Raw genomic sequence first — 24,713 nt, 5'->3', positions numbered from 1 at the left:
CGGCCGCCAGCGGGACCCACCGCGGCGGTGAGAGCGGCCGGCCCCGGCAGGGCCCGCGCAGAGCCGCCCGCAGCGCGCGCACGGGGCTGAGGCCGCGCGTCGCCTTCCAGGCGCCTCCCTGGGCTTCCAGTCTAGCGCGGAGCTCTGGATGGTCCGCAGGCTGGTCTCGGACGGCCGGAGACCATCAGGCCCATGCACTGAGCCCGCTTCGGCAAGGACACCGGAGACCCGGCGGGAAGGACGGAGCCGCGGCCCGGGGTCCCGGGCTGCAGGTGAGGGGCCCCGAGGTGGTTGTGCTAGAGGCGTGTAGGAGCGAAAGTCTCCGCTTCCTCGGCCTAAAAGGCCCTCCTCTTCGCTTTCTGCAGACCCGGCTCGTCCCTCCTCCGAGAACTTGTTTTAAGCAAGCCCCGCCCCCGCGGGAACCCTCCCCCGACTAACGTGGGTTCATTCATCAGGCTTCTGCTCCCGAGCCTCCCGCGCGCCAGGTGCGGGCCACCGAGAGACTCTGAGATGATCCAAGAGGGCAGGGACTGGAGGCTGAGGGTGGGCCCTAGGGTCTCAGCAGAGGGCTGTCCTGGTAATCAGGGACCCAGCAGGTAGGTGATGTGTGGCCCGAGAGGAGCCAGTAGGGTTCAGAAGGGGTTCCTAAGGAAGGAGCAGTGGCTGAATGGAATCCGGTGGTGGGGAGAGCTGTCATGGGTTCCAGCCAAATTCTGTGGTCAAGGGCGCGTCTGTATTTTTACTTTGTAAAGCAAAGAAGTCCGGAGACCGGTTTCTCTGGTGCACTCAGTTGATTTGTTACTGTTCTGGACTCGCTTGTCTTTCTGCCTGCCTTGAATGCCCTCAGGTTAGGGTGCTGCCCAGCTGAGAACTTCACCAGATGGGGGTGAAGCCACCATGCCTGAGATCACAGAGACCCAAGGGCACAGGGGGGAGATGTGCATGTTTCAAGGTGTGGATCAGTGACCACTGCCCCTGTGTGTGTCAGCTGGGTTGTGTGCTCAGCAGCCTAGGAGGTGTAGGGAGCACTCGTGTGACAGCCTGTGGAGTTGGGTTCCTTGAGGGATTAGGGCCACACTCCGAGAGTCCCCCTCTTTCATACTGACTGTGGAAGGGCCATGGAGGAAGGGTGTACCGTGGACTGAGCAGGGTTTGAAGAGGACTAAGGTAAAGAACGGGATGGAGGCAGGGTTGAAAGTCAAGGTATGTTCAGGTAAATGTTCCACCTCGCCTGTCCACTGAGCAGAAGGTCTCTCTGGGAAACTGTCTAAGGTTTGTCTTGGAAACAATGTGTGGCTTCCTCTTTGCCTGGGTGCCTTCTTATTTGTGCTCCCTCCCCCACCTCCCAGTGTAGGCCTCTGCCAAGGCCGATTCTGGTTCTTGGGGTCCATCCAGTACCAGCAGTGATGGTCAGCCCTCCAGCACCACAGAATCTGTTTTCCATCCCTGAATGTGTTTCAAATGCATGTGTCTCCTTGTTTTTCCAGGTCATTTTGTAAAGGTCTCAAGAATAAGGAGAGCAACTTAAGCTCCTAAGCTTCAAGACAGTGACCTGCTTGGCACACCGTCCATCTCAGGTCCTCTCCACCAAAGGTACCCGGCAGCCTTCATTACATCCCATCCCGCTCATGGTCCCTTGGTCTGGGATGGTTGGAAGACCAGTTCCTGTTTAAATGTACCACTTTTCTCAGGCTTCTTGGCTTGTCTGTCATCATCTGTTTAGGGGGAAAGCACATGTACTGAGACTGATGGGAGATGGTACCTTTCTTTCTGTCCCCATAGGTGAGGACCAGCCATGATGACACTCCTTGGGTTTCTCTGAAGGGCTGGTCTTTGTGGGCTTTTTCACTTTCCCCTCATTACCCCCAGAAATAACCAAAGGAGACCACAGCATTAAAGCCAGTGATTTCTGTTTGGAAATAGGGTCGTCTTCTGCTGCTGACCCCCATCAAATCCCATCATGCCCACAGCCCTGTGCCCCAGAGTCTTGGCTCCAAAAGAGAGTGAGGAGCCCAGGAAAATGAAGAGTCCTCCTGGAGAAAACCCAGGCCCCCAGGGAGAGCTTCCCAGCCCTGAGTCCTCCAGGCGTCTCTTCCGCCGCTTCCGCTACCAGGAGGCTGCAGGCCCGCGGGAAGCCCTGCACCGCCTCTGGGACCTATGCCGGGGCTGGCTACGGCTGGAGAGGCACACCAAAGAGCAGATCCTGGAGCTGCTGGTGCTGGAGCAGTTCCTGGCCATCCTGCCTCGGGAGATCCAGAGCTGGGTGCGGGCACAGGAACCTGAGAGTGGTGAGCAGGCGGTGGCTGCTGTGGAGGCGCTGGAACGCGAGCCGGGGAGACCCTGGCAGTGGGTGAGCAGGGGCACAGGGGAGGGAAAGCTCAGCCCTGTGCTCAAGCTTTTGCTGGGGTCCTGTACCCCCCTGACCAGGGCTGAAGAGTTCTGTCTAAAGTCATGTACTTTGGTTGGCCCAGAATACAGTTTGGTTTCCTAGGAAAGTAAGTTTTGCTCTCTAAAGTTCCTAATGTCCTGTGTAGTCCTGTCAAAACCCAGGGTAATCCTTTGCTGGTTAGCTGTGGGGTCTCAGTCAGCAGCACAGGGGGCAGGGTCTTCCCCAACTTCTGCATAGCCCACAAGTCTGACCTAGGCCAGGGACCTCTCCACCTGGCTCTGAAAAGTTCCCTCTGGAATTGCAGCTCAAGCACTGTGAAGACCCTGTGGTGATTGACGATGGAGATGGCCCTCCAGACCAGGAGCAAGAACGGCGGCCAGTAGAACCCCAGAGTGACCTCACTAAAAGTCATGATAGCCAGCCCATGGCCCCAACTCAGGGCCTGGGGATCCTCAGCAGAATACCAAACCAGCTCAGCGAGGACCCAGGTATGCAGCCCATGGGGCACGGAAGGGATGAGCTGGGGTACGCAACCCTGTCCTGTATGCTTGGGTTTTTGTTAAGGTGGTGGTTTTTTATGACAGCTGCTTTCTTCTGTCCCTGAGGAGCTGTGAACTATTAATAAGGTCTGTGTCCTTCCGTAGAACAACTGAATCAATCTCGTAAGGGTGTCTTCTAGGCCGTCTCAGAGGGACCTCTTCTGTGGGTAGCTATCCTCCAGGTTGAGCTGTCTCATCTCTTTGAACCTGTGCCTATCTGTGGGTTTTGTCATTTCAGACTACCAGGAACTGCCTGTGGCCTGAACTCAGCATGGCCATGGCACCTTTTATGTTGGTATTGGATTGAACCAGGAGTCCTCTACATGAGCTGCATCCCCAGCACTTTTTATTTTTTATTTTGAGACAGGGTCTTGACAAAATGCTGAGGTTGGCCTTGAACTTGTGATTCCCCTGCCTGTCTCCTGAGATGCTGGGATTTCAGGACTATATCATAGTGCCTGCCTGACCATGTCTTCTTGGTTCTCATAACCACTATTTCCTTGACAAAGTAGCTCCTGTTCTACAACCCCTTTGTGCTGCCAAAGCCCAGGGGTGCTCAGGTTTCTTATACAGATCAGCATTATATATTATATATATATATATATTTTTAACTTATTTATTTCTTTTAATTAGATATATATGATAGCAGAATGCACTCTGATTCATTGTACACAATTGCAGGACAACTTTTCATTTCTCTGGTTGTACCTGATATAGCGTCGCACCATGTGTGCAGTCATACATGTACCTGGGGTAATGATGTCCATCTCATTCCAACATCTTTCATGCCCCCATGCTCCCTCTTCTCTTCTCCCTCCCCTTTGCCCAATCAAAGTTCTTCCATTTTTCCCATCCCCCCTCCCATTATGGATCAGCATCCATTTATCAGACAGAGCATTCAACGTTTGGTTTTTTGAGATTGGCTTACTTCGATTATTATGATATTCTCCAATTCCATCCATTTTCCTGCAAATGCCATACTTTTGTTTCCTTTTAATGCTGAGTAATATTCCATTGTGTATATGCATGACAGTTTGTTTATCCATTCACCTATTGAAGGGCATTCTAGATTGGTTCCACAGTTTAGCTATTGTGAATTGAGTTGTTATAAACAACATTGATGTGGCTGCATCACTACAGTATGCTAATTTTAAGTCCTTTGGGTATAAACCAAGGAGTGGAATAGCTGGGTCGAATGGTGGTTCCATTTAAAGTTTTGTAAGGAATCTCCATACTGCTTTCCAGATTGGTTGCACCATTTTTATTTTTTATTTATTTTTAAATTTTTTTGTATCAGGGATTGAACCCATGGGTGCTTAATCACTGAGCCACATCCTCAGCCCCATTTATTTATTTATGTTTATTTTTTAAAATTTAAAAAATATTTTTAGTTGCAGATATATACAATGCCTTTATTTTGTTTATTTATTTTTATGTGGTGCTGAGGATTAAACCCAGTGCCACACATGCCAGGCAGGCGCTCTACCACTAAGCCACAACCCCAGCCCTCCCTTTATTTTTTATTTTGAAACAAGATCTTGCTAAATTGCTGAGAACCTTGCTATATTGCTAAGACTAGGTTTGAACTTTCCGTCCTCTGCCTCAGCCCCTAAGTCTCTGAGATTATAGGCGTGCTCCTCCATGCTTGGCAAGAACAGCAGATTTGCATGTGTCTTAGCCATGTCCTCCTGTACTTTAAATCTTCTCTGGGTTGTTTATAACGTCTCTAATGCAATGCAAAGGCTATATGGATTATCGTGACACTGCATGGTCTAGAGAATAATGGCAGAAAACACACTGACCTGTTCAATAAGATGTGCTTTTGTTGTGCCCGTCCACCCCCCACCACCGTACATTCAGTCCTCAGCTGGTTGTGGGGCTGATGACCACAGGAGGTGTGGCAGCTTTGAGTTGAAGGATGGCTGGTGTATGGGTTTGTCTGGGTAGACTTGCCACGTTGCTCTGTGATCATAGTGGAAAACCAGGTGTGCATTCCTGTGATGTGTGCAAGTGGCTTTATAATAAGTGGCATTTTAATAAGCTTTTCCAATAAAAACAACCAACATGTCTATTAAATTTCCCACTAAGCTACACCTCCAGCTCCTGATTTCTGTTTTTAAATTGACAGGAACTGCACATATTAAACTCATGGGGTATAAGGTGACACCTTGATACATTGTAAAATAATTAAGCTAATCAATATTTGCATTGCCTCATGTACTTACCTCTTTTCCTTGGTCCAAACACTTAGTAACTTCTCTCGTGGCAGCTTTCAGATGTGTGATACATTGTACTAACTGTACACCAGTCTCCTGGAGTTCCTCTGGCTAACTGAAGCCTGTACCCTTTGACCCCTGCAGCCCCACCCCTCCTGCAGCCTCTGGTGACCCTTTTATATCCTCTGCTTCTGTGAGTGGGACTGCTTGGGTGACTTTAAGCAAGGTCCTGCAGCTCTGTCCAGTGCCTGGCTTATTTCAGTTGGTGTGATGTCCTCCAGTTCATCTATGACACAGCTACAGGAGTTGCTTACATTAAGGGTGAACAGAATCCCACTGTGTGGGAACCACATTTTCTGTGTCCGTCGTGTTAGTGGGTGCTGACCGGGCTGGCGAACCCTGGTGCAGTCCACTTGAGAGCCTTCTCTCTTGGTGGCGCCTGCTCCGTTCCCCTGGGCGTGCACAAGAGGGATTGCTGCATGGTTCAGTGGTCATTTTTAAATTTTTGAGGACCCTTGCACTGCCTGCCCCGTGGCCGCTCTGCAGTTCTTCTTCCCCATGCTCACCAGCCCTCAGCTAGCTGGTCTTTCTCAAGGAGTGTGGCAGTTTACAGACTTATAAATACAGTAGTTTATGTGACACCAGGGCTGTGCGGCAGTCCTTGCCGGCAGCCCTCGTGTGTGCATGCGCGTATGCGCGCCATAGAGTTCAAGTGATCCCTCGCCTCAGCCTCCGCAGAGCCTGTGATGGTATCAGTCCTCTCTGATTCCGTCACTCCAAGAAGCTTTAACCTTTGCTTCCCATATCTTAGACGCAGAACTGAGGTCCCTGGAGCTCCAGAGGTCGGACAGCTAATCGTTGGTGGTGCTGAGTTCCAGAAAGCAAACTCGGTGTGGTTGGAAAGGGCCTCTCACGCGCATCATCTTGGGACCCTCGTTTTGTAGGCGAGAGCAAGACTGGGGTTTAGAAAAGCACCTGTTGGCGTTTCTCTTAGGATTTTCTTTGCTTACCGCAACTGAAGCAGAGGAGTCCCAGGGAGCTCCAGAGGTGGCAGTGCCTGACCTGGCCACCTTCAGGACACCCTGCCCCTGTCTCTTTCAGTTCCGCAAGACACCTCCCTTCTTCAGGAGGAGAGCATGGGGGATGCAGAGCAGATGACCACCCTCCAGCTGCCCCCGGTAAGTGATTTCTGCATGAGTCCTTGAGAATCCTTTGTCGCTCTGTCTAAGCCACACTCCAAGGCAGCTTCCCAGGGCCCTAGCCAGCTCGCTGCCTGCCACACAGGACATTTAGCCTGAGCTCAGGAAAACCAGAGTGGGCAGGGTTGGGCTTAGAGTGCCCCACTCCTCCCCTGCCCCTGTGGTCCTGAGTGCCATGCTGACTGCCAGGCCACCTGTAGGAAGCACTGGGTAGATGCTATGGAAGGAGGTCTTAGCCCAAGGTCACTGGGCTCCCTGCAGCCAGGTGGTCACAGCTGGGAGGGTGTGATGGAGCACCACTGCTGCACTCATGACTGCCAGGAGGCAGAGAGGGAAGGGGCTGGGGACACGGTCCACCCTTCAAGGCCATACTGGTGACTCACCTGTTCCCACTGCGCCCCACCTGCCAAGGTATCCACTACCTCCCAATAGCACCACCAGCTGGGGACCTGCCTTCAGCACAGGAGCAGTGGGGACAGTCTAGGAGCAAACTAGGACACATGCAAGGTACTGAACACTCACCTCACCCAGGAGCCTCCTGTTGCCCCAGGGCCACCTGCTCTGCCCACCCCCATTCCCACCAGGGTCCTGGTTCGGGAAGATACTTAGTCTCAGGAGTGTTATGGAAATGGATTCCTATGGTGTGTGACCTTCACTGTGTTCCTGCCCTTGCTGAGTGGTCATCTTCATGCGTGGAAGCCCCAGGGTTCCTTTAGCGTCCACCTGTCCAGGAGCCTCTGGTGTGAAGCCACAATGCACAGTTGTGCACGGCCTGCGTGTGGACTTTGGTGTTTGGCAGTTATTGGGCGTGGTAGTGCACACTGGGTTTTATGAGAAGCCACCACATTCTTCCCAGAGGGCTGCCTGCCCACTTCTGTGTCCAGGTAGCCTGGTCCTCTATGCCCTGTCAGCACTTGGTGCTGTCCCTGTTGCTGTCTGAGCCATTCTGAGAGGAAAGGATGGACGTTCAGGATGCTAGCTGGCTGTACTGGTGCCACCTGTGTCTGACTTTGCTTATCTCAAGTTACACCCTTTAGTTTCCTATTTTTGAGTTCTCAAAGCTCTTTACATATTCCAGTACTCATCCTCCGTTGGATGTGCATTTTGTGAATGCTCTCTCCACTCTGTGGCTGGTCTTGCATCCCCTTACTGAGGTCAGGGTCTTTAGCAGAGCAAGGTGTGTGTTGTTGTTTAGCAGTCTTGGGGCCTGAATACCCAGGGTGCTCTGCCACTGAGCCATGTCCCTAGCCCTTTTGTATTATTTTTTAATTTGTTCTTTTTCATTACACATGACTGGAGAGTGTATTTTGACATACCATATGTACATGGAGTATAACTTCCCATTCTTGTGGTTGTACCTGATGTGGAGTTACACTGTCGTGCGTTATTATGTGAACATGGGAAAGTGATGTCCGGTTCATTCTACTATCTTTCCCATTCTCATCTCCCCTCTCTTCCCCCATTTTAATTTTTATTAATTTAGAGATGGGGCCTCACTTAGCAGCTTAGGGCCTTGCTAAGTAGCCCAGGCTGACCTCCAACTTGCCATCCTCCTGCCTCAGCCTCCTGAGTCACTGAGATTGCAGGTGTGCACTACCCCGTCTGGCTGGGGATGCAGCACTGTTTTAACTGTCCCACAAACTGCATTTTGGAGTTCCCATTTCCTTCATTCCTCTCACTTCCCTATGCCTTCCTGTAACTCAAGGACTCTGGGATGTGTTGTTTAATCCCAAGGACGTGGTGACTCTCCTGATATCTTTCTGCTGTGGATTCTGCTAATTAGAACACACTTGCTGGATGCTTTCACTTCTTTTCAAACTTTCGAGATCCCTACTCCCTCTCTCCAAGAGTTCGGTTCCTTGGCATATGTTCTGGGGCGTTTGGAAGAATGTTCTGGGCGTTTGGAAGAATATTCTGGTCGTGGTGGGTGACGTGCTCTGTCAGTGTGGGCAGACTGTTGCCGGATGCCCTGCCTTTTGTAACCTGGCTACTGGGGACCCAACTGGGGCTCTTTACCACTGAACCGCATCCCCAGCCCTTTATATTTTTATTTTTGAGACAGGGTCTTGTGAAGTTCCCAAGGCCAGCCTCAAACTCGTGGTCCTCCTGCCTCAGCCCCCTGAGCCACTGGAGTTAAGGTGTGCACCGCACCTGGCTGGCCCCTCACTCTTGACAGAGGAGTGGGGTTCCAGGTGTGCAGGCTGGGGCCCGGTGGCCTCTCAGTCAGACTCTCCTCGAGTGTCATATCAGCTCTTGTTGGCACATGGACACCGTGCTTTCTGGGACTGGCCCAGTTATTACAATATGACGTCCCTCTTTCCCTGGTAATCTTTTTTTAGTCTGAAGCCTACCCTATCTGGTGTTTATGTAGCTTTTCTTCTTTTATTTTTTTTTTTTATCTGTTAACCTTTTATTTGTTCATATATTAAAACAATCCTCAACAGCTGTTTTACCCAAATTAAATTAAACTATTAAAATCACGTGAATAATAAAAATAAATTTTTGGATCCATGTGCATGAGCGCTCCTCATATGTGATATATGGGCATACACACATACAGACATACAACACAAAACAGAAGTGTGCACACGTAACATATAACACATAAGACAATAGTAAAGGCCTTGTAGCTTTACCTAGGTGAAATCTCCATTGCAATGTTCAAAAACTCCACAGTCAAAAAATAAAACTGATCAGAAAAAACATTAACCTAGGTTTGTATGAGCTCAGAAATAAAATAGAACTTTATGATGTGGGAAAAAGCAATAATAAAATAGATATTGAAAAAAGCATCCTGTTAATCACTGTCGCAGATGTAAGAATAGCCAAGCTGGAGATCTGGATATCAGCTGTTATGGATTTGAGTCGAATCATCTTCCTTTTGGTCTGTAGAAATTGTTTTAGTTAGTCTCTCTGGAATCCAAATCGGCTGCTGTTCTTCCTCCAAGCTTCAGGCGTTCCCCGTATGGGCCGCCAGTTGCTGCAGTCTGGCTGGGCACAAAAATCACAAGCCACTCAAGCAGGAACAAAGTTTATTTTTTGAAACTGCCGCCAATGTCCGGTACGCGCCCGGGAAGATTTTTTCCACCCACGCGGCCTCCTCCCGGAACCGCAGAGAGAGCTCCTCGCTTTTCTTCTTTTAATAAATGATCCCACAATGTAATTTTTCTATCCTTTTCCCATGAATCTGCTGTTTCTTGCTCTATCCTTGTATTTAAAGTGTTTTTTTTTTTTCTTTTTTTTGACAGCATGCTGTGGAATCATGTTTTTTTTTTAATCCACTCTGACAGCTGCTCTCTTTTGGGGGGCCTTTTCGTTTTATTTCTTTGGCTTCTTTTGGTTTGTGCTGCTGGGGATCCAACTCCGGACCTCATGCACCTAAGCAAGCGCTCCAGGGGCAGAGCCTACCCCAGCCCGCTTGCTGTGTCTTCATTCGTGTGTTGAGACTTTGTTACATTATTATTTCCAGACTTGTTTTTGTTCTGCTCTCCTCTCCTGCCTTCCTGTGGGCTGTTGGGCCCTCTCGTGGACCTCTTCTGACGTCTTGGCGTGCGGTCCAGTGTGTCTACAGCTCCCCCGCAGCATGCTGCAGCCTGCTGGGTCCTTGTTCATAAGCTTGACAGAAGCATGAGGCTTCCCTCCCTTCGCGTCCTCTACCGCCCCTCTGCCAGCAGGGCTGTCCGAAATGTGCCCTCTGTGCCTGCCTCCATACAGCACATGTTCTCCACAGACAGGAGGAAGAAACCTGTGGTGTCTGCTCACGGTTTCGTGGACACTCTTCCTTTCTGTGTCCCATGGTCCACTCTTACATTGTTTCCTTAATGGTTTCTTTAGGGCAGGTCTGCAGGTGACCAGCTTTTCTGCTTCTTCATCTGGGAATGTCCTAATTTCCCCTTCATGCCTGAAGGACATTTTCACCAGATGCAGGATTCATAGTTGAACCAGGCGAGACCTGTAACCCCAGCAATTCGCAGGGCCGAGGCAGGAAGATGGCTAAGTTCAAGGTCAGCCTCAGCAACTTAGTGAAGCCCTATTTCAAATAAAAAGTAAAAAGGGCCGAGGATGTGGCTCAGTGGTAGTGCGCCCCTGTGTTTAGATCCCAGCACTATGGGTATGCACTTGGGTGTCTTGCTGTGTCTTGATTCGCGTATCGACTCTCTCGCGCGTGCACGCATGCACACACACGCACACAAGATTCGTCACTGGCAGCTTCTTAGCACTGGGAAGCTCTGCCACCTCCCTCTGGCCTACGTGGCCTCTGATGAGAAGGTGGCTTCTATTGAGGGGCTCTGCCTTGGGCAGGGCCCCCCTGCTCTGTGGTCACTCGGAAGCCTCGTGTCTTCTTGTCCTGGGTCTTGGTGTGCATCTCTTCAGGTCGGCTGGTTAGGGTTTGCTCAGCTTTTTGGCATCTGTAGGTTTATGGCTCTGTCCCAAGTCCTCTGAAAGCCTCGTGTGGCAACCTCCTCCAGGTGCTTTCCAGTCCCACCATCTCCTGACCGAAGGCGTCTCAGCTCCCGGTGTCTGCCTGTCTGTCCTCAGGTTGGCTGCTGTGCTCCCCAGCAGTCCTGCAGGGGACCTCCGCCTCAATTCCCTCTGGGAGGTGCCATTTTGCCTCCGTTCTACACATATCCCAGCTCCAGTGTCTGCAGATATTCCGGCACCTCTGTCATCTCGGGGTGGCTCCTGTCCGTTCTTTTCTCATTGAGAGCTTGGTTCTTGAAGTGGAGAGGGACTTTCTGTTGACACCTCTATACATGTCTCAGGAGAATCTGGGTCCCATTCACACCTTCAGTAAGCCATCTGGTTTGTTTTTGTGACATCATGGAAGGGAGGGTGCCCCATGTGCTAATGCCATTGAGGGACAGTTGGCTCTTGTTGGGCTCTGCAGTGCTAAAGTGGCAGTGCAGCTTGATGCTAGACTGGGTTAGGGACTGTTACCAACCTGCAGGGATGGACGTCCCATTCCCTGCTGGGCCTCAGGGCCACCAGGCAGGGCCCTGATGGAGTGTGTATCTGACTCTTTCTGCTGTGTGGGTGCAGGTGAGGGGAGGCCACTGTGTTATTCTGGGTTGTGTAGCTGGAATGTTCTGATTATTGTCTGCCTGATAGGCTGCCCCTCCTGGCCCTATGGCTGAGAAAGTGGGCTTTCTCCGAGCTTTTAAAATTAATTTATGTTGTCTGTGCTCAGTGCTGTTTCTTTTCTTCTTTTTCTTTTCTTTTCCTTTCTTTCTCAGCGCTTTTTATTTTTTGTTTTTTATTTAGAGACAGGGTCTGGCTAAGTGGCTTAGGCTGGGTTTGCACTTGCAATTCTCCTGACTCAGACTCCCAAGTTACTGGGATTGCAAATGTGCGCCTCCATGCCCTTTGGTTGACTTATTGTATGTGAACCAATGAAACCAGGGTTTGAGCTGGAGCTGGGTTCACCACAGGACAGGCAGGACAGCTCGTGGAGCTGTTGTTCATAATGGAAAATACTGGAAAAACCCTAAGCATTATTGACAGAGCAAAGGTCGCAGCCATGGTAATTTCTGACAGTGGACACGTTCATTGAGTTCAGTGCACTAGACCCAGGCCCCCTGGCACAAGGGAACCTTAAATATCAAGGTGAAGGTAACGAGAGTTTGTCATTTAAAGATACACCAAAGTGCCATGCTGTCCCCTCGAGGGGTGAGAAGCTCTGGGATGCAGTGCTGTCCTTCCATCTGCAGGCATCTTCGCTGTGCCCCAGCCACATCCCTGGGAGTGTCCCGGGTCTGCTGGGTCACACCTGCCCTCGTGCTACACACCACCTCACCCACACAGTTTCTCCCATGCATGTGCATGACCTGTGGAGCAGCTTCTTCTGATCGTTTCTAATTGGATGAGGCTTTACAAAACCAAGTGACCACACTAATAACTGAACATGAGGGAGACTGTGGGATCTCACTTGTGTTCTGACGGTTGACATTTGGACACAGTCTGTGTTCAGCAAGATTTCTCCAGCCCCTTCAGAAGCTCTGGTCTGGCAGTTTCTAGCGTGAACTACTTCACAGTGCCCTGGCCAACTCCTGGCAGCTGGATTTCCCTGGAAAAGTGATGCCATCTTATTCAGGACGCATCAGAGGGCCAGGGTGGGCTCAGTGGTGTGCACTGGCCTAGCACAAGTGAGGGCCTGGGTTCCGTCCCAGCACCGCAGAAGATACAAGAAGGAAGGAATTGGGTTCCTAGCCAGTGTTGGGTTTCTTGGGTGCTGTGAAGCAATGTCCAGGCGGTGCCGCTGTCCTGGCCATGTGTCTCTGGTCGTGAGGGGCTGTCCCGTGTGTGTCAGGATGAACCAGCATCCTTGGTTCTACCCATGCCAGGAGTTGCCCCCCTCTGTGACAAGAAGCAGCCTCCAGACACAATACACATCCCCAGGGCGGAATCCTGGTGATGAGTTGGTGGTCTAGTTGGACAGTGGCCTGTGTGTGTCCACTGTGTCACTCCCATTCCTAGGTTTAAATCATAAACAAGAGCCAGTATGAGGGGGAAAGGAGTCCAAGGGTCCAGAGGACATCCATTGGAAGCTGTCTCTCCAGCCCCCCCATCTCGTCTGTCTCCTTCAGAAATTTAACCAGAGGCAAGGGCAGACTTTTGAAGCGTGATCTGCTGTTTCTTTTTGGTTTCTCCCTCATACGTGTTTTCTTCCACAAAATTCCTATTTTGAAATATTTTCCAATAAATTGTATGAAGCACTTTATTTTTATGGTTTGGGGAAATTTGTAGATTACAACAGTGAGGTGTCTTTTAGTCCAGTTAGGACCACAAGAGGGCAGAGACCGAGCACACCCAGTAAGTTCCTGACGGGCTCCTGCTTTTCCAGAGGTTTCTTGGGGTCAGTCCAGGCTTTTGTCAAGGTACAGCATGTAGAGATTAGAACAGTTGAAAGAAGGCAGAGAGGAATTGTTCTGCCAACGTGCTGTCTTCTGAACAGGAACTCTCTGATAACCAACTAAAAAGATCACCAAACAGGCACCTCCTGCTTCCTCCTTCTTCCTCCTTAGAGATGCGCCCGAGGAGAGGGCTTCTGATATTTTCTTAATGGGTTTCTGCGTCATCAGAGGCACTGATGCATATACACAGTTACGTAGGGAAGGCGTTTTAATCTCCATATGTAAGTGAGTGATTCAGTTACCTGAGGCCACTTTGGGTCAGGAGTCCCCAGTTCCTGAACAGGGACTGGCAGTGTCCTTGGCAAAGCTTCCAAGGTTGTGGGAAGGGTTCTTACCCAGCACCATGGTAAAGGGCTATCCCTGAGGAGGAGAGCCCTCCTCCTTCCCTGGTGACCATGGAAGATTGCAGCCCAACAGTCCCTATCCAAAATGGGTTGTTTGGGTCCAGAGGAAAGTTTGAAGGAACTCACCAGTGTTGGGTGGGAGACTCAGTCAGAATCAGACAGAGGCAGGTGTGAGTAGGTTCCCGGGGCTGGCCATTCCTGAGCCACCCTTCAGTGAATCCATGACCCACGGTGCTGCTTGCTCCTCTACAGACAGGAACAAGCTGAGACCACAGTCCCAGGCTGCCTTTCATGTCTTTGTGGTCAGTCCCCTTGACTTGGTCTGCACAGGGGACAGTTGAAGAAGTACCTGTCTGCATATTGTTCTCTGCAGTGCTGGGGATGGAACCCAGGGCTTTTCACATGCTAAGCAGATACTGTGCCACTGAGCATCCCAGCCTAGGTAGGGCACCTGGAGGGGCCTTTCCAGGGGCTGCGGATGGAACCCAGGGCCTTGTGCATGGAGGCAAGCACTCTACCAACTGAGCTATCCCAGCCCATATCGGGAATTCTTAAGGGAGATGTCTCCTCTGGTACCAGTCCCCAGGCTGGATCCCAAGGTGGAAGTTGGCTCTCCTTACTGCTACTGCAGAGAGTGGGTTTTATTACAGTGAGTTCTGTGTAACAACCTTAGGAAGCTTAGAGGACATGTAAGAACTGCCCCTTCAGCAGCTGGAGTCAATTGGACCACAGGGGAAAGATGTAGGCCTTCCTGTCATGACTCCAAAAGGTGAAGCCTGGCCTTCTCAAAAGAGGAGGGTTCTGAGGTCAAGAGCACTGTAGGCGAGGCCTTTGCCTGAGGAATTCCAAGATCCTGTCAGTTTAGCCGAGTTGGAGTGGCTCTGTTCGGAGGAGGTCTGCACGGTGGGAACACAAACAGCACACACCTGAGGTGCCCCGGGAAGCTCCCCACCCTCCAGCCCGCGCATCCCGTGCCCCACAATGAAGGCCTTGCTGAGGCCTTGGTTTCCGGCCCCAGACCTGTGAGACCTCACTTCCACTGCTTGTGGTGTCGCGTCCCAGCAGCCTGACGGACTAGGGCACCAGCCGCCCCCTGAGCCACCCCTGCTCTCCTGTGGTTTCAGAACCGGGTTTCTCCATTCAAGGACATGATTTTATGCTTCTCGGAAGAGGACTGGTCCCTTCTCGACCCCGCCCAGACGGGCTTCTACGGAGAATTCATCATTGGGGAGGACTACGGGGTCTCCATGCCTGCGAGTAAGGCTTAACCCCTCCCCACCGAGGCCGCGCAACCTGAGGTCTCTCTCCCTAAGGCCAGCCTCCTCCCGGAGGATCAGGCGGCAGGTCTGCATCAGAGCACCCTGTTCACCCTCCAGCCTCACGGGGCCGCCTGTGCGGGGACTCCACAGACTGTTGTCTGGTTGACTGCTCTACTGTCTTGCCCCTGCTGCTCAGGCTCGCCTGGCTTTCCCTCCCACAGAGCCCCACAGGACGTGATCTCAGTGTTCGGCTCTCCGGGCCATTCTCAACCCTGTCGTCTCCTCCGACCTCCTGTGCGCCTCAGAGCCATGCCCTAGCCCCAGGCCCGCCTTGGCTGCATGCCCCCTGCTGCCCTGCTTGCTCTGGCCTTTGCACGTGTGCACCCTGCACATCCCTGACTGCTCTCCCAACGGCCTCCCTCCACCTCCTCCCTCTGGGCCTGAAGGAGAGTCCCCTGCGCAGCCTGCCCTGGTTGTCTGCAGGAGCAGATGGCTGATGCAGGCCTATCCTGCCCTCTTTTGAGCAGACGACCCAGCAGCCCAGCCAGATCTGCTCCAGGGAGAGGAGAACGGGCCCCGGGTTCCAGAGCTGCAGGACCTCCAGGGGAAAGAGGAGCCACAGGTCTCCTACTTAGGTGAGTGACCATTCCAGAAGTAGGTGGAAGGCCAGAGCTGGGCCTTTCCCAGCTTCTTCCCAGCTCTGATCGGCTGCAGCCCAAGCCCTGCCCAGCCTGTAAGTATCTCCTGGTTTTGCTGATAATCTCAGGCCCTTATGGAGGGTCAGGTGTCCATAGCAGGCCAGGTTGGCGGGGAGTTCTCTGGATAGGGCCTTCTGGACACTTGCCTGTCCCATCCTGCTACCGCCCTCTTCCTGCAGGGGTGTGAGGGCACCCAGGGGGAGGGAGAGGCTGGAGTTCTGCACATGCTGGGTTTGCCTCCTCTGCCCCCACACTGTGAAGCCAGACTTGCACAGAATCCACAGCGTCCCCTGGCCTCTTTCCCTCTTGGGACCTAGCACTGGCACTGAGCCAGTGTGGATGTGTGCACCAGGAACAGGTACGCCCCACCCAACCCCGGCATGGTGGGGTCTGCAGGTCTGCAGCAAACCCAGCACAGGACATGGAGGTGACCTAAGTCACTTGTCTCTGACCACAGAAATGAGCAAGCAGGACCAGGATCCACACTGGTTCCGTCCAGCTTCAGAACCGGGTTGTGGTGTCACCCCTTGCCTTGTGGCTATAGGGGCTGGCCCAGGAGGGCCGTAGCCTATGTCTGCTCAGGTGCCTCCTCCAGGGGGTACAGTGCCTGGTGAATCTCCTTTTCCTTTTCTTCTCTGGAAAGACTTTCCCAGCCTGCAGCCATTCCCCATGGAAGAAAGAAGGAAGTGGGAGGAGCTGCAGGTGCCCGAGCTCCAGACCTGCCAGCAGATGGTGCTCACCCAGAGCACCTGCCCAGGTGAGGAGGCACATGGGCACGTGCTACCGCACTGGTGTGTGCACATGTGGTGCACATGCGTGTGAGGTGTGTTAGGAGATGTGTGTGCACACATGGGTCATATGCATGTGAGGTGTGTTAGAAGGTGTGTGCACACGTGGGGCATATGTGTGTGAGCTTTGTTAGAAGATGTGTGTGCACACATGGGGCATATGCATGCAAGGTGTTAGAAGGTGTGTGCACATGTGGGGCATATGCGTGGGAGGTGTGCTAGAAGGTGTGTGTGCACGTGGGGCATATGCGTGTGAGGTGTTAGAAGGTGTGTGCACACGTGGGGCATATGCGTGTGAGGTGTGTTTGGAGATGTGTGTGCACGCGTGAAGCATATATGTGAGGTGTGTTAGAAGGTGTATGTGCACACATGGGGCATATGCATATGAGGTGTTAGGTATGTGCACACGTGGGGCATTTGCGTGTGAGGTTTGTTAGAAGATGTGTGTGCACACGTGGGTCATATGCATGTGGTGTGTGTGCATGCGTGCGTTGGCAGGGCTGTGGAACTGAACTCTCGCAGTCTCATTCTGTCAGCCTCTGGCCCTAGTTCTGTTTGCTCAGGTCTCTCCCGCTGACCACTGACCCTAGGCCTTCCTACGGCCTTCCCTGGGCGGTTGAGGCAGGTTGCCAGTGGAGCACTGCTGGTGGGTGTGGAATGGTCTTCCTCCCTGAGTGTGGGACAGTTCCATCATCAAGGGGCAGGTGTGTGAATGGTGTGATTAGCACTCATCTCTGTGCAGGGCATGTGACCATTGTGCTGGGTTCACTGTCACATGCACAAAGGGGATTTTACAGCAGGTGGGACTGGAAGGATGAGCCCTCCCCATGAGAGTGGTTTCTCCTTGTTTCCTGAGGGGCCTGCCTCTGCATGGGGGAGTGCTGCCCAGGGCGGTGTGTGCCCGATCCTGACCCCTCCTGCTTCACCTGACCACAGTCTATCTTGTCCTTGGGGTACTGGTGGGAGGTGGACAGGCTTCCTTGACCCTTCCTGGCTTCCCCTGGCCACAGCCCTTCTCGTGGTCCTTGGGATGTTGATGGGAGGTGGACAGGCTTCCTTGACCCTTCCTGGCTTCCCCTGGCCATAGCCCATCTCATGGTCCTTGGGGTGCTGGTGGGAGGTGGACGGGCTTCCTTGACCCCTCCTGGCTTCCCCTGGCCACAGCCCATCTTGTGGTCCTTGGGGTGCTGGTGGGAGGTGGATGGGCTTCCTCTGACCACGCCCATCTTGTGGAACTTGGATGCTGGTGGGAGGTGGACAGGCTTCCTTGACCCCTCCCAGCTTCCTCTGACCACAGCCCGTCTCATGGTCCTTGGGTGCTGGTGGGAGGTGGACGGGCTTCCTTGACCCTCCCGGCTTCCTCTGACCACAGCCCTTCTCATGGTCCTTGGGTGCTTGTGGGAGGTGGACGGGCTTCCTTGACCCTTCCTGGCTTCCCCTGGCCATAGCCCATCTCGTGGTCCTTGGGTGCTGGTGGGAGGTGGATGGGCTTCCTTGACCCCTCCTGGCTTCCCCTGGCCACAGCCCTTCTCGTGATCCTTGGGTGCTGGTGGGAGGTGGACCGGCTTCCTCTGACCACAACCCATATCATGGTCCTTGAGTGCTGGTGGGAGGTGGACGGGCTTCCTTGACCCCTCCTGGCTTCCCCTGGCCACAGCCCTTCTCGTGATCCTTGGGTGCTGGTGGGAGGTGGACCGGCTTCCTCTGACCACAACCCATATCATGGTCCTTGAGTGCTGGTGGGAGGTGGACGGGCTTCCTTGACCCCTCCTGGCTTCCCCTGGCCACAGTCCATCTCATGGTCCTTGGGGTGCTGATGGGAGGTGGACGGGCTTCCTTAACCCCTCCCAGCTTCCTCTGACCACAGCCCTTCCCGTGGTCCTTGGGTGCTGGTGGGAGGTGGACGGGCGTCTTTGAACAGGAGTCTGTGCTGCTCTCCCTGAGGATGCTCTGATGCAGAACCTGCTCTCCTGTGGTGACACTAGGTGTGGCTTTCTTGGAGAAGGAGAGGAAAGTTTCAGAGCAGGTCCTGTTTTCATTTGGGTGGATCCTGCCAACTCTCCTTCCAGCATGACTTTTCCTGCCACCCCACACCCCTGACACTGGTGAGGTCTGCCCCTCTGGTCTGGGACCACACGGGATTCTCTACTACTCACTGTGCCACTGAATGGTCACCTTCCTGTCACCAAAGCAGAATATCTTATTTTTGTACAGTACTGGAGGTTAACCCAGGGGTGCTCTACCTCTGAGCTATATCCTCAGCCCTTTTTATTTTTTATTTTTGGACAAGGGTCTCCCTAAGTTACTAAGGCTGACCTGGAACTTATGACTCTCAGCCCCCAGAGTCGCCGGGATCATAGACATGTGCCAGGTGCCCAGCACGCTCTCTTCTCTTTTGCATTTCCTGTGAGTTGCCTGCCTGGTACTCAGTGGTGTGTTGTGTTTTGCACTTTTCCACTCATTCATGTTTGTTTTGTTCTCTTGGTATGATTCCTGTGGCTAATGGCACAGCATCTTAGCCTGGGCAAGTGTTTTGTTTTGTTTTTTGGGGGGAGTGGTTTCCAGGGATTGAATTCAGGGCACTGGACCACTGAGTCACCTGCACACCAACCAGCACACACACATGCACATACATGCCCACACAGCCACACACACACACACACACATACCACCCAGTACACACACAACCACACACACCACCCAGAACACACACACCACATACATGCCCACGCAGCCCCCATACACACCACCCAGCACACACACATGCACACACATTACCCAGCACACACACCACATACATGCCCACATAGCCACACACACATACACCACCCAGTACACACATAGACACACACACTACCCTGTGCACACACACACACACACACATGCCCACACAGCCACACATACAGCAGCCACCCAGCACATACACACACACCATATACATGCCCACACAGTCACACACATATACACACACCACCCAGCACACACAGCCACACACACACACCCAGGACACACACAGCCACACACACAGCCACGCATACCACATACATGCCCACACAGCCACACACAAATGTACACACACCAAACAGCATACACATAGACACACACACACACCACCCTGTGCATGTGCGCACACACACACACACCACCCCACCCAGCACACACACACATTCCACATACATGCCCATACAGCCACACACACACACACACACACACCTAGCACACACATACACACACACTACCCCGCACACACAGACACACCCAGCAAACACAGAGCCACATACATGTGTGTGTGTGCACCCACATACACACCCCTCTGGTGTCGTGCAAGCACCCGTCACAGTCTCCTGTCACCTGCCTTCCCTGTTCGAGGGGCTTTCTGCCTTGCATTGGTGGGTCACTCTGAGGTCATTTCCACTGGTTTTAGGCAATGTCCTCCTATATGCATGATATTAATCTTCCAGGACTTCCTTAACCAAGTCTCACTGACTGCCTGATTTTCAAACTGATTTTCTCCAAATTCTGGAGTTGACTGTGGGCTGGGGCTTGGCTTGGTTTCCTAGTCTTGGCCTCTCCCTGGCCTGTGGATGCCAGGCTGTCCATGTCTTCTCTTCTGTTTCAAGGGCATCAGTCACACTGGTCAGGCCACCAGAACACTTCCTTTTAGCTTAAGCACCTCCTGAGAGACTGTCTCCCAACACAGTCACATCTGAGCTAGCAGGGTCAAGGTTTTGACACAGGAGTGTGAGGGTGCACGGTCAGCCCCCGCCACCTGCCACAGCCCCTCCTAGCTGTGCCCCTCGTACATGCAGCATATAGCCACCCCAACCCAGGCACTGCGCAGCCAAGGTCCCAGCTACCTGGGCTGTGTCATGAGTCATGAGAGCCCAGGAGTTCTAAACCAGTTGGGCTAATTCTCAACACACAACATACATTTTCCCTGTGACAACACCAGTCTTAACCCACAGCATTGACCCCACCTCCGAAGTCTCGTCTGTACGCACACCTAAATCAGGCATGGAGGGGATGGTAAAATTCATCCTAAGGCAGAATCCCTTATCAGCTATGGAGCTGCAACCAGGCACGTGGTGTACCTCCAGAGCTTAGTGGAGGACAGGCACGGGATGCACATCATCCTCCCAGGAGGGGAAGGGAGAAAGGGTGATGGGTCCTAGGATCCAAGGGAGTCCAACCTAGCAAATTCCAGTAGATTTCTCTTTTTTATTTTAGACGGGGTCTCAACATGTTGCCCAGGCTGATCTTGAATCCTGGGCTCAAGAGACTCTCCTGCCTCAATCTTCTGAGTAGCTGGGACTACAGGCATGTGCCACCATGCCCAGACAAATTCCTGTGGATTTCCAGGCTGGATGACAGTCTCTGGTTTAGTACTTTGTCCTTCATGCCCTGGACCAAGGCCTGGTTCAGGAACTGGGGAGGCTGACCCAAGTCTGGCCCATGCCCTTGGGGCCCTTGGTGGCAGGACCTCCAATGTGGTTATGGTCCTCTTCCTTCTCCTTGTCAACAACACTCCGCAGAGCATGACAGTGTGCTGGCCTGGTGTGTGCAGCCCCTAGGCCTGACTGCTCCTTCCTCTCCATCACATAGTCCAAGCCGGCAGTATTTGTGCTCCTGTGAAATTGTCAAAAACCTGTTGGCTTCCCGTGCAGTTATTGGGGTCCAGTCAGCAGAGAAGAGGAGCCGGAAGAGCTCCCTGAATGGCTGGGACCATTATATAGCCTTACCCTGGGACGGCACTGCCAGGCTCAGGTCTCACTTCAGCCCTCTCCTTTAGACAGGTCCCCTTAGTTGACATGTATAACAGGGCAAATGAAGTGTGCTGCAATGGTGTCCAAGAGCAAGCCAGGCTGTGGGGGGGGGGGGGGGTCTGCAGTTCCAGGAGCTCTCCAGTGCCCAGTATGTGGCAACTCCAGCTATGGCATAAAGGGTCCTGTGTCATGTCTGGGCAGAATGTACTTGTGTCTGGTTACGGGACATGGTGTGTTGGCCAGGCTTGGCACAGATCAGTGCCCCTTCTCAGAACAGAGGTCTCTGTGGCTAGGGAAAAGTGGGTTGAAGGTGAGGGTTAGGGGAGCATGGCAGGGAAGAGGGAGAGAGGGAAAAGAGATGGGCAGAATGCTTCTTTTCCTTCTCAGGCTTCACAGTGGACCCAGGGTGAGGTCAAGGTCTGGGGTTTATGGACTCCCCTGAAACTTCCTGGGTAAGGCTCAGGGGGACTGGGGTGTAGCCTGGGTAGCGCCACTGACCCCACCTGGATTTCCTGTAGCAGGAGGCGACCCACCCACTGGCCTGGACGAGGAGGTGACCATCGAGATTGTCCTGTCCAGCTCAGGGGAGGAGGACACACAGCACGGCCCGTACTGCACAGAGGAGGCACAGAGCTCCCGGGAGAAGCCGCGCAGCCTCCCCACTTCCCGCCACGACAGCAACGAGGTGGGGGGCGAAGTGCAGACCTCCAGGAAGTCCTATGTGTGCCCGAACTGCGGGAAGATCTTCCGCTGGAGGGTCAACTTCATCCGGCATCTGAGGAGCCGCAGAGAGCAAGAGAAGCCGCACGAGTGCTCGGTGTGCGGGGAGCTTTTCAGTGACAGCGAGGACCTGGATGGGCATCTGGAGGCCCACGAGGCCCAGAAGCCCTACCGCTGCGGCGCCTGTGGGAAGAGTTTCCGGCTTAACTCACACCTCCTCTCGCACCGGCGGATACATCTGCAGCCGGACACACTGCAGCACGCACAGAAGGAGCCGGGCGCGCCTGAGGCCCAGGGCGGGGACGCGCACGCCCTGCTGCAGAAGAGCAAGGCCAAGCTGGGCGAGCAGTGCCGGGACTGTGGGAAGCTGTTCCAGCGGCATGACCAGCTGGTGCGGCACCGCAGTGACATCCACCTGAAGCACGAGGGCCAGCCCTTCCAGTGCCGCTACTGCGTCAAGAGCTTCCGGCAGAACTGCGACCTCCTCCGCCATGAGCGGCTGCACATGAAGCGGCGCTCCAAGCAGGCCCTGAACTCCTACTGAGCCCGGGTGCTTCCCGCCCCCTTGGTACTAAGCCCTGCCCCGGCACCGCCCACAGAGACCCTCCTCCTGTCCCCTGCTCTCAGGTAGTGTCTACTTCTCCAGGTGCCTCGGTGGCCTCCTCCTCCCCAGATAACGAGCCCCTCTTCTGTTTCTGCTGTGCAACTCGCCCTTGGCGTCTGCCTTAGGCACCCTCACGGGGATGCTCTCCAGGTCCTCAGGAAGACTGGGCTGCCCCCACCTCGGTGACCCCTTGATGGCACATCCCTTCCTCTCCTGCCCTAGCACAGAGAGTGTTCAGGGTGGCTACACGTCCCATCCCATAGTGAAATGCTGGGTGGGTGGATGATGGGCCAGGAGGAAGGCCTAGTCAGGGCCCAACACAGATCGGTGCCATGTAATCCAAGTCAGCCCAGGTTCCTTAACATCTCAGGAGCCCCCAGAGACCCTGAGCTCTTCAGGAACCGTGTTGGGGCCTGGAATCTTGGTGGCGCCCAGGTCCATCATGCTTTCCCTCTGCCCTGGAGGGGTTGGGGGTGGAGAGGGGGTCTCGGAGCAAAGCACATATTTTAAACCACGTTGCACACCCACCCCAACGTCTTGTCTTTGTACCCTGAAGGTCTTTGGTAAATGTTCTTGGGATGGAAACTGAGATGTCATCATTTAAAAGGCACTTATATTCCTCCCTCACCCTGGCTAAGAATATGGGGAGCTCAGTTCCCAAGGAGGGATTGTTCTGCCTGATTGAGCCCAACCCCAGGACAGCCTCACATGAAGTGGGTGGAGTTCTTCATGTGCATTCACTTCACTACCAGTGGTGTTGGTTTCCTAGGACTGCAGTAACAAAGTAGCAAAGCCCGGAGCTTCTAGCCAGGGGAGGTACTCCATCAGTGCAGGAGCTGCAATTGCAGGGTCCAGGCATCAGCAGGGTTGGTCCTTCCTGAGGACTGGAGCCAGGGTCTGCTAGCAGATGATTGTTCTTGGCTTGCAGGAGCAGCAGTCTATCACTGCCTTCTTTGTGTGGTGCTCCCCACGTGTGTCTGAGGACACCAGTCATTGGGTTACCCATCCTATCTACCCCACTGTAACCTCATCTGCCTCTGCAGGGACCATTTCCAAATAATCACATTCTGAGATAATGGGGGAAAGACTCCGACATGGGGATTTTGCGGGGACACAGTTTACTCCCAAACTGCAGATAATCTTGTGGTGCTGCTGTCTTTCCCAATGCAGAGGAGCTTGTCCTTCTACCAGGCAGGCCAACCAGCTGTGCGCTCCCAAGTGGCTGTCCTTTGCAAGGAAGAGTCTTAAAGTTCAGTATCTGGGGTTCTCAGTTGTTGGTGACTGGCTGTTGGTAGTGCAACCTTGAACAATCCAAAGCTTGGTCTCACTCTTCTGTAAGACAGGTTGTGCGGGCGGGCAAGGTGGGGAAGAGCCTTGACTCGGTGCAGCTGCTGCCAGCCTCAGGGCCACACCAGGCTGGGTTTGTCAGAGCTCCTCTTGGGACTCAACTTGGGTGAGCCCCAAGCCGGGTGCTTCTGGTGCCTGGTGCCCCTTGCTGCTCACATCAAGACACTTCCACCCTAAACCCAATAAGGGTGATAATTTTACAACCAGATTTCTATTCCTGGGTAGATGCACCCATGTTAACCTGGAATAGTAAATGCAATAAAACATCTGGTCATACCTTAAATCAGAAATAAACTATTGAGGGTCCTAGTTTCTAAATAGTTTGTCTTTTGTATTGACCTGCCTCACATCTTTAAGGCCGAGGGTCAGGAGTATGCGGACGGAAGCAGGCTGTCTGTGTGCACATTTCTCCCCATCTTGTGTTCCCGCAGGAGGTTTCATCAGGCCCCATTGCCTCAGGAAGGGCCTCCCCACCTTCAGACTGTGTCAAAAAGGGGAGCAATGCTCAGCTTACTGGTGTGCTCCAATACAGAATCAGATCACCAGTAAGGCTGTGGAGCTTGACCATAAGGAGGCTCTGCATCCTCACAGGTGTTGTCAGGGACCCCTATTGCTGATCCACAGCCCAGCAAGGCAGTTCAGTCACTGTAGGGTCACACTCTCTGAGGATTCAGAAACCCTCCTGGGTGAAGGAGCGCCAGTCCCAGTTTGAGTCCTGGCAGGAGACGCAAGTGGAGCCACCTGCTCTGAGGATGTGTCCACCGGTCCTCCAAGCCAACAGGCCCTGCTCTGTGGGTAAGGGCACGGGGACTTGGGCCAGGTGCATCTTTGTCACTTTTTTGGCTCCTGGTACTTGTGGCCTCTGAGAGCAGCTAGTCCACTTGGTGCCTTCCATCTCTCCCCATCTCTTCATGGGGGCTGAGCCCACAGGTGAGC

The 24,713-nt window shown here is 53.3% G+C and overlaps 1 protein-coding gene across 4 annotated transcripts; it reads left to right on the top strand.

Moving 5' to 3' along the window:
* Znf496 (zinc finger protein 496) lies at positions 1-24,095 on the top strand. Of its 4 annotated transcripts, none has more exons than XM_058580636.1 (9): positions 1-272; positions 1,488-1,593; positions 1,924-2,350; positions 2,694-2,877; positions 6,246-6,322; positions 14,723-14,855; positions 15,382-15,492; positions 16,199-16,312; positions 21,628-24,095. In XM_058580636.1, the coding sequence occupies exons 3-9, from the start codon at positions 1,961-1,963 to the stop codon at positions 22,368-22,370; spliced, it is 1,752 nt and encodes a 583-aa protein (XP_058436619.1). In that variant the 5' UTR covers positions 1-272; positions 1,488-1,593; positions 1,924-1,960; the 3' UTR covers positions 22,371-24,095. The 4 variants fall into 4 exon arrangements, with proteins under 4 accessions (XP_058436619.1, XP_058436620.1, XP_058436618.1 ...); XM_058580637.1 differs by having other exon boundaries at positions 4-272; positions 1,971-2,350; positions 21,625-24,095; XM_058580635.1 differs by having other exon boundaries at positions 4-272; positions 21,625-24,095.
* The last annotated feature ends 618 nt before the right edge of the window (positions 24,096-24,713 follow it).

Source organism: Marmota monax, unplaced genomic scaffold (assembly GCF_021218885.2).
Source record: "Marmota monax isolate L192 unplaced genomic scaffold, Marmota_monax_Labrador192_F-V1.1 WCK01_AAM20220418_F8-fsc00327, whole genome shotgun sequence".
Classification (NCBI taxonomy): domain Eukaryota; kingdom Metazoa; phylum Chordata; class Mammalia; order Rodentia; family Sciuridae; genus Marmota; species Marmota monax.
Note: the sequence above shows the minus strand (reverse complement) of the source record. Positions and strands in the feature narration are given on the sequence as shown.